This window comes from Corvus brachyrhynchos, unplaced genomic scaffold, assembly GCF_000691975.1.
Source record: "Corvus brachyrhynchos isolate BGI_N302 unplaced genomic scaffold, ASM69197v1 scaffold72, whole genome shotgun sequence".
Lineage (NCBI taxonomy): Eukaryota > Metazoa > Chordata > Aves > Passeriformes > Corvidae > Corvus > Corvus brachyrhynchos.
Window position 1 is genome coordinate 1,395,542 of NW_008236763.1, and position 9,134 is coordinate 1,404,675.

General features: G+C 46.0%; 1 protein-coding gene across 6 annotated transcripts in view; it reads left to right on the forward strand.

The window, feature by feature from the left end:
- NFYA (nuclear transcription factor Y subunit alpha) overlaps window positions 1-8,956 on the forward strand; it is a 13,564-nt gene extending 4,608 nt beyond the window's left edge. For 2 of the 6 annotated variants that reach the window (XM_017727227.1, XM_017727230.1), the window contains exons 3-9: window positions 24-167; window positions 1,474-1,605; window positions 2,266-2,371; window positions 2,850-3,016; window positions 4,105-4,278; window positions 4,794-4,895; window positions 5,660-8,956. In XM_017727227.1, the coding sequence (XP_017582716.1) occupies window positions 24-167; window positions 1,474-1,605; window positions 2,266-2,371; window positions 2,850-3,016; window positions 4,105-4,278; window positions 4,794-4,895; window positions 5,660-5,713 (879 nt within the window). In that variant the 3' untranslated portion in view covers window positions 5,714-8,956. Of the gene's footprint in view, window positions 1-20; window positions 168-1,473; window positions 1,606-2,265; window positions 2,372-2,849; window positions 3,017-4,104; window positions 4,279-4,793; window positions 4,896-5,659 lie in introns of all 6 variants that reach the window. The other 4 variants (XM_017727229.1, XM_017727232.1, XM_017727231.1 and 1 more) reach the window with 3 other exon arrangements.
- The last annotated feature ends 178 nt before the right edge of the window (window positions 8,957-9,134 follow it).

Consider the following 9,134-nt stretch of genomic DNA (forward strand, 5'->3'; position numbering starts at 1 on the left):
TGTTGTCCCCTCGTGCGCGGGTGCGGGGCCAGCCGCTGATGGTGCAGGTGAGCGGGGGACAGCTCATCACCTCCACGGGCCAGCCCATCATGGTGCAGGCCGTGCCTGGGGGCCAGGGCCAGACCATCATGCAGGTCCCGGTGTCCGGCACGCAGGGGCTGCAGCAGGTGAGACACCCCGGGGGCACTGCACAGCCTGGGGACACTCTGGGATGCTCCCACTGCCACACAGGCTCTGCTCAGCACCCTAAAAGCAGGCAGAGGTGGTGCTTTGTGGCTCTGGCCCGGTGGGAATGAGTGAAAGTCCTTTATGAACTCAGTTTTTATGTTCTATGGCCTGGTGCAAACTTTTTGGATTAAAAACACTAAAACACAGCTGGGTTGGTTTGGGGGTTTTCATCATGGAATGGTTTGGGTTGGATGAGATCGAAAAGCTCATCCAGTTGGCACCCTCCTGCCACAGGCAGGATACCTTCCCCTAGACCAGGATTTTTGTTGGTTGGGATATTTTATCTGGCCCTTGCGGTGTAGTAGGGGATCTGGTGCCTGTTCAACTTATGGCTCAGAAAGAGGATTTAAAAAAAAATTATTTAAGGAAGTTTCTTGAAAATAATTTGTGCTTGAGCCTGTCTAATATGTGATGGCTGAAGGGGAATTTAAACATTCCTGTTGCACAGAAGGCAATAGTGAAGGAGGTACAGAAGATGGATTTTTTGGGAAGTAATTATCTGTTTAAAAGACAGTTGGTAAATTTAAGGAGGTGGTCAAAGTGTTCCTCAAAAGCAAAGGGAAGAACTGTAACCATGGCATAATGAAAGTGTCCTGGTGATTTAGGATGGGATTTAGGAACCCAGCACAGTCCAGGAAGGCAAATGATGTCTTGGTGTTTTGAGAGGTTTATTTAAAATTTCCGTTGTTGAAAACCACTGTATTTTTATGAGGTTCTTCTCAGTCTGGTTGTTGGAGGAAAACCCATAACTGTGTTTTTAAACACAAACTCCAAACCATATTCCAGCTCTTCTTTTTTTAATCTAAGAACATTCCACAGTGGTGGAAAGACTCTGCAAAGCTGAGGACAACTTTATATATCCCAGCACTACTTCTGAGTGCTGGATAATTAACACCCCACAGATGTCTTAAATCTTAGTCCTCCTCTTCTTCCACCTGACTATTGGTTCCCAGTGCCATGTGAATAATTGATTTCTCCTGAGTGATTTATTGTGTAAGCAGTGCAGAGCTGCTGGAGCACAGTGACACAGCGCGTTGGTCCCTCTGCCCTGCGTGGCTGGGCTGCTGTGTCACAGGGAGCAATCCATTAAAACTCCTCATTTTCAACTGGAAAAAGAGAAGACTCGCTGCTTTCTTTTTCTGTGCAACAGTAAATCACCCTCAGAGATGACTTGGTCATGCTGAGGCCGAGGAGGGAGAAATCAGAGGCATAGTTAATGTTCCTTTCTGACTCTTTCTTCCACAGATTCAGTTGGTCCAGCCAGGTCAGATTCAGATTCAAGGTGGGCAGGCTGTGCAGGTACAGGGGCAGCAGGGCCAGACCCAGCAGATCATTATACAGCAGCCCCAGACTGCAGTTACTGCTGGCCAGACACAGGTAACTGCACCAGCATGAAAGGCTTTTCTGCAGAGGAACAGGAAGAGAAACTTGACAAATGACTTAAGATGTGGTTAAGTGAAGAAAAAAAAAAGGCCAAAAAAAAAAAAAAAAAGGAATTATTAATATTGAGGAGAACTTGAGAATGAGTGTCATGTTTTTGTAGTGTTTCATACATGACTCTGGGGCAGAATAATTAGATTGCATGTTTTTCTCCATCGTGTTTCTGTATTTTATTGGTTCGTGGTTGTTTTTGTCTCTTTGTTGAATTTTGAAAACATGAAGCATTGCTAATTCCATACTTGGGCCATCGTGTGCAGTAGTCCAGTCACACCTGGGGTTTCTGCTGATGCTTTTGGTTAGGGCCAAAATTAAATTTCTGAGCAGAATAGTTCCTCCTTTCACATCTTCATAGTGAGACAGGAAAACTAGAATTTGTTTTTTTCGTTATTAAACTGTTAGAAAAAGCATCTTACATGTGCTTCAGGTGTTTGATCTCCAGTTATTTGGTCTGTGCTCCAGCCTATTTCTTACTGCTGCTAATGAGGCAACAGAAATAGACACCTGGAACACCTCAAGCACCATGTGTTCATTCAGGAATTGTAAACACTGGAAAAAAGAAGCAATTTGTAACGTTCTTGTGCTCTTTGTTTTGTTCAGACCCAGCAGCAGATAGCGGTGCAAGGCCAGCAGGTTGCCCAGGCTGCTGAGGGCCAGACCATCGTGTACCAGCCCGTGAATGCTGATGGCACCATCCTGCAGCAAGGTAGGAGGGCTGGGAGGAGCCAGGATACCTCTTTGAGAAGGCTTTTGATTTATTTAGGTGTTTGTGTTCTGCAGCAATTCACTCTGGGGTTCTTCCCCCAGAAACAGAAAATCTCCTTGTCTCTGGCAAGGGCTGGTAGAATAGAAACCCTTATTTTTGCTTTTCCACCTCAGGAGTGCATGGTTACTCACAGTGAGGTTACAAATGCAAAAACCAGGAGTTCTGATGGAATTTAATCCCTCACTTGAACGCTTTTCCTCCCTCTGTGCATGTTCTGGAAGGATGAATGAGTAAAACACAGAAGTGGGACTAATGCTGTTCCCTTCTTTTTGTGTGCGTGTTTTTGTTTCGTTTGGTTTTTTTTTTTTTGTTCTTTTCTTTTTTTTCTTTTTTTTTTTTCCTTTGTTTGGTTTTTTTTTTTTCGTTCTTTTCTTTTTTTTCTTTTTTTTTTTTCCTTTTGTGTTCTCCTTCCTTAAAGTTACAGTCCCTGTTACAGGCATGATCACCATTCCAGCAGCCAGCCTGGCTGGAGCCCAGATTGTCCAAACTGGAGCCAACACCAACACCACCAGCAGTGGCCAGGGGACGGTCACGGTGACACTGCCGGTGGCTGGGAACGTGGTCAATTCAGGGGGAATGGTCATGGTAGGTGTGAAATTCCCACTGCTGCCTTTGGAAGCTGAGCTTTAGGGTGTCTGTACTCAAATCTAGCAGGGTTTTCACAAGGGTAGGGATAGGACAGTGGGGAGTGGCTTTAAGTTGATGGAGGGCAGGGTTAGGTGGGATATTGGGAAGGAATTTCTCCTTGGAGGATGGGGAGGGGCTGGCACAGGGTGCCCAGAGAAGCTGTGGCGGGCCCCGGGTGAACCTGGATCCCTGGAAGTGTCCAAGGCCAGGTTGGAGCAACCTGGGATGGTGGAAAGTGTCCCTGGCATGGGGTTGGAACTGGGTGATCCTTAAGATCCTTCCAACCCAAACCATCCTGTGATTCCCTGATTCTCTGATAAACTCTTGTCTGAGATTCAGGTCACCTTCATATGCTCAGTCTTTTCTGTAAGTTCCATTAGTTTAAAGTTTAAAAATTACAAATTTTCAGCTTCAAAGACCTGGATCCTGCTGTGATCTGTGTGTTCTGTACTTCCTCTCTCCCACAGCAGCTCAGAAATCTAAAAACCGAAATTCAAACTGAGCTGTGAACTGATGAGCAAAGGTTTAAATAGATTGAGTCACTACTGGTTTTCTTGAGGATCCCTTAGGATTTGTTTCCATCACTTATAGAGGTTTTTCTTGCCAATTCCTGTTTCTTTGTAGTGTGAGGACTGGAATGTTGTTGGTCCCCACTAGATGTCAGCAGCTCTGTGATGTTGGCTTAGAAATGCTCTGAAATGAAAGAATTGAAGTAAGAGATAACCCAAAAGAAAGGGAAGCACCAGCCATGTCCTGTTTGTTTAATTGTCCAAGAAGCAGCAACACAGTCATGGAATTGTATTGAAATTTTACCTTTATCAGAAAAACCCAGCAGGACTGACAAGGAATTGATTTGTTTAAATTGGCTCTGCAGTTTGAGAACAGCTTTATTGCTCCTCTTCATTTAAGTGGCTGCATTACCTGAGCAAAACCCACTTTCCATTTTAATATTTAGATTTTTAATGGCATTTTTGTGTTCAGTTTGTGTGCTGAGCTGCAAGGACTAAACCCACCTTCTCTGAACTAAACCCTCCTTCTCCATACAGATGGTGCCTGGAGCTGGCTCAGTCCCAGCCATCCAGAGGATCCCTTTGCCTGGAGCAGAGATGCTGGAAGAGGAGCCCCTCTATGTCAATGCCAAGCAGTACCACCGCATCCTGAAGAGGAGGCAGGCACGGGCAAAGCTGGAAGCAGAGGGAAAAATCCCCAAAGAGCGAAGGGTGAGAATAAAACTCGGGTCTAACACAGGGTTGCTCTGTGAGAAAGGCACAGAATCCCACCTGGGCTGGAAAATGAGGATTAGAATCAGGGTGTTCCTCAGTTTTATGATGCTTTTGTTGTTCATGAGCTACATCAGAGTAAATTTTTAAAGTCCCTTGGGGACAGTTCTTCCTTTGGGTGTTTTTGGGAGTGTCTGGAGCTGTGTGTGAGCCTGCATTGACTGTCAGCACGACAGGTGTCTGTGGGGCAGGGGGATGGATGGGACTGGGAATTGCTCCTGGGAAGCAGTGACTGGAAGGAGTGGGGCAGGGGGATGGATGGGACTGGGAATTGCCCCTGGGAAGCAGTGACTGGAGGGAGTGGGGCAGGGGGATGGATGGGACTGGGAATTGCCCCTGGGAAGCAGTGACTGGAAGGAGTGGGGCAGGGGGATGGATGGGACTGGGAATTGCCCCTGGGAAGCAGTGACTGGAAGGAGTGGCTGCTCCCTCACCTGCTCCTTCCCTCGCTGCAGAAATACCTGCACGAGTCCCGGCACCGGCACGCCATGGCCAGGAAACGGGGAGAGGGGGGCCGCTTCTTCTCCCCCAAGGAAAAGGACAGCCCTCACATGCAGGTGAGTGGGGTTTGGGGCAAATTTCAGCCCTTCAGGACACACATCAGAGGTGTCTGTGCTGCTTTGGTTGGGTTTTTGGGCTTGGCTGCTGACCCTTGGTCCTCCCTGCCTTTAAATTTATTCCAAGTGTTGGAAAAAAAACTCCTCCTGTTGCTGCTTGTGGAGAGCAAGGGATGTGTGCCCTGAGGAATTAAATGACAATAATGTGGAGAGAAGTGTGTTCACTTTGTGGTTCCTAGGATAAATGCACACAAACATTCTTTGTTTGTAAAACAACCTTTCTGGTTGGGTTGTGGTGTGTTCTTTCAGGACATGAATGAAAGGTAGAGACACCTTATCTTTACATCTGATGGGAATTAAAAGATGGGAATATCTGATTCTTAGCTGCATATTGATTTGCATAAAAAGTGCAAGGCATTTTTCAAAGGAAGGGACACAATGGAGTAGAATGAACGGGTTCTGTTGTTGCTCAGTGCTTTAGAGCAGTTCTGTGCCTTCAGGGAGTATTTCTTACTTTGAGCTAAAGTCATTCCTAAGTGTCAGACCAGTCCTAGGTCTTCCTAAATAACCAGAAACAACACATTCCTGGGAAGTATTAGGATTTTTTGTGTCTCAGTCTCTTACACTGGCCTGTAAAACCCAGGGAAAATAGGACATTTTTGGAGATCAAGGGAAGGGCAGGAGTGTCTCCTCCCTCCATTGTTGTGTGTGGTTCTCTCTGCTTCATGGAAAAATGTGGGATTTCCAACATTTTGTGTCTGCAGGATCCAACTCAAACCAACGAAGAAGCGATGACACAGATGATCAGGGTCTCCTAACCCCTGCTTCCCGGGAAAAACTCCTGAAAGGAATTCCCGTCCCTCCTGCCAGCCTGTCCTGCCTGCCCAGAGTGTCCAGTGAATCCTGGAGTGGGACAATCTCCATGTCACAGCCTGTCCTTTTCCACAGAGCAAGCACCATGTGTTGAGGAGGTGCTTGAGGTTTCAATTCTACAAACAGAACCTTTCAGACTCCTTGGTGCCCTCTCCTGATCCAGCACAGGGAATTCGGAGTCTGAACACTCATCCCTTTGGTTTTCCTTCATTTTCTCGCCTCAATCCCTGTGGCTGGTGCAGCACAGCCCTGCCCAGGGACAGATTCCAGCTGCTCCAACCAGCACTGAGTGGCTGCACCACAGGCCTGTGTTTGGCCAGCAGAGATTTGTTATTCCATCCACTCCTCACCCCTTTTGGACTTCATTTTCCCTGAGCTGGGCCCTGCTGTTGCACTTCCAGCCCTGGCAGAAACTCAAGGGGATTCTTTTCAATTCCACCTTGTAAATGTATAAAGAAGCTCTTCTCTGGGAAAGGTTCAGCCATCCAATCAATGCTAGAAATAGTCAAGATTATTGCAGGACTTGATGTTTTGTGTCTCTGTTGCCAGTGGGGTGGGACAGGGTGATGTGGGGGGGATTGGATCAGTAAATCAGTTTCTGGGTGGTTTTGTATGTTCATTGCCAGTACTTGTTGCTTTGGAAGAAAGATGGATGTGAGTATAAAAAGGATTGAAACTTTTAAGTGAGTCTCTTCCAAAGGATCTTTTTTTTTTTTGTTTTGTTTTTAAATCTTCTTTCTCACCTGCCAGTGAAGTCCATGGTTCCTCCAGGAGACGTGGAATCCTCAGTCCCAGAGTGGGACTTGACCATTGTTGGGATGATGTTTTTGATGCCTAAATCAGTCCTACAGTTCAGAGTGATGGATGACTCAGGACAGCAGCAGCTGGGGCAGCTCAGCCTGAGGTACCTGAAGGACTCTTTAACAAATGAAGGCAGATACCAATGAACCTTTCATGCTTTTTATAAATTATCCTCTTAAAAACAAAACAAAAGTGGCACTTAGTGAACGAGCAGTACTTACATTATAAAAAAAAAGGATTTTTCCATGACCTAGAGCTGGCTTTGGGCTGAGCATCTCCACAGAACAGATCTTTAATTTAGATTCTAAGCCTGCCCTATTCTTATGATTTGAATTTTGCTGATGGGAGCAGTAGTTAAAAGCATTTAACAGGTGATTTCTCACCATTCCATTCCTGTTCCCCTCTCCCACCTTAATGAGTTACCCAGCTGCTCTCTGGTTCATCTGCCTGTTGGGAGTCCCAGATTTTCCAGTTTTTGTCTTCTGTAGTTCAAACTGGATCACAGCAGTGAAGTTTGGAGTTGGGAATGTTGCCAGGTGAATGTGAACCTGGCCAGGTGAAGCTGCAGAGGGAGGAGTTTTTGAGGAAAGCAGCCAGGGATGGGTGAGACTGGGTTAAATTCAGTGAATGCTGATTTCAAGTGCAGCCTGAAAATTACATTTCCTCCCTCCCGTGTTTTTCCCATTTACTGGAAGCTCCTGACTAAAGACAAAGTGAAGGACAAATCAGCAAGTTGTGGAAGACTGGGAGGATACAAAAGAACAGAGCCTGGAAAATTCTATTTCCTTTGAATGCAAGAAAAATACTAAACCTGAGAGTGTGAGAAGGAGAAGAGGGAGGAGAAATGTTGGATCCTTGTGAGCAGGCAATCCTGGAGGAAGAGGGAGCTTGTCCCAGGTGTAAGGATGACCTGTGGAGGCAGTGAAAGGACAAGGAGGAACTGCAGAGGGGGTTTGGAATTGGCAGCTGGATCTCTTAAGTGCAGCTCAGCTCCTGGTTGGGAGTTCCTGGTTCCGTGTCCGAGCCCTCCCCACAGCTGGAGCTGGGAAGATAACTCGGCCATGGGGACACCTGCAGCTGCAGGAGGAGCTGGCCCGCTTCCTGGCAGGCAAAGAAATCTTCCTTCTTTCAATTTTTGTCCTGAGTTAAACCAGTAATCTGACACTCTGCTCACAACTCTTAATTAGGGTTTATTTCTAATGATTTCAAGGGTATTTTTAACATCGATGGCATCATCAGGGCCTCTGGTTGCTTCTGCCTTAAATCCTTGCCCACTTCCAGGCCGGTGCTGATTTTCCTCAGTTGGCACCTGAGACCCTCACGCAGCATTTCCTGGGATCTCCCCCATTTTGGGAACGTGCAGCTCTCCTTAAGGAATTTTAGTTGGATTTGCAGCATTACTGTAAATATTTTTTTGGAGCACCTGTACATTTTGTTGGTGGAATATTTGTGTGCTGGAGTAAGAGCCTCTCCATGCTGTTTTTTTTGCTCTTTAGTTGATGGTAAATCTCTGTCCTGAGGGACCCCCTCTGAGAGCTGGAAGTTTGGGAAGCAAGATTATTGCTCTGACATAGATTTTGTTTTGTTTTTTCTTTAATGAGTAATTACTTTTCTTAAAGAACTTGTAAACTTTTTCTAGCCAGCTAGAACTTGTTTCCCAATATGCCTTCATATTCAGGTTCTCTGATCTGCTGTTGTAGGTTGTGTGTGAAGAAATACAGATTTGTGTTCTACAAAGTCTTATTGTTGATACTTTAAATAGTGATGTGAAAGCCCGAGTGCTCCTGTCATGTTTTTATTTGTTTTGTGTTCTGGGTATCACTGCTGAAAGTTGTGTTTAATTTGGTGAGGTTGGAGCCAGCAGTTAACACCACGGTACCAAAAATGTCTGCTTGCTTTTTCAGGGAAATCTGTTAAATTGGAGACATGCCCAGTCCAAACCTCCCTATAGTAATTAAATGAGATTTCTTTGTAGATTGGCTACACTTGAGCAAAAACTCCACTTTGGGAGTGAGTAAAAGAGCAGGTGAGGATGAAAGAAGAGGCTTGGGGAGAAATGTGTTTGATTGACCCAGAGCAGTGAAGCATCAAACCCATCAAAACCCAGATTTATAGGAGTGTAAAGAACAGGATTTGGGAAAAAATGATCCTCAAGTGATGCTAAGTGGCTTGAAGGCCCTACATGTTAAAAAGAGGGGGAAAATAAACTTTTGTGAATGGGCGTGGGAGGGTCCTGAGCTTAACATAATGTCAGGCAAAGTTTGTACATAGTTCAAAGTTTTTAATTTTTTTTTATATGATGCATTTTTTCAAGTGTATTTTGGTCTTTAATAGATGCAATTGTAAGTACTGTGTACACTCTCCAGCTAATAAAATTTATAAACTGAGCAGCTTTTACTCTGTGTTGGGATCTTGTGATGGGGTGTGGGGAGGGCAAAGGGGGGCTTTGGGGTGGCCGGATAGCCCTGCCCCAGGGATGGCCGGACAGCCCCTGCTCCCTGCCCCAGGGATGGCCGGACAGCCCCTGCTCCCTGCCCCCGGGATGGCCGGGCCGCCCCTCCCCTG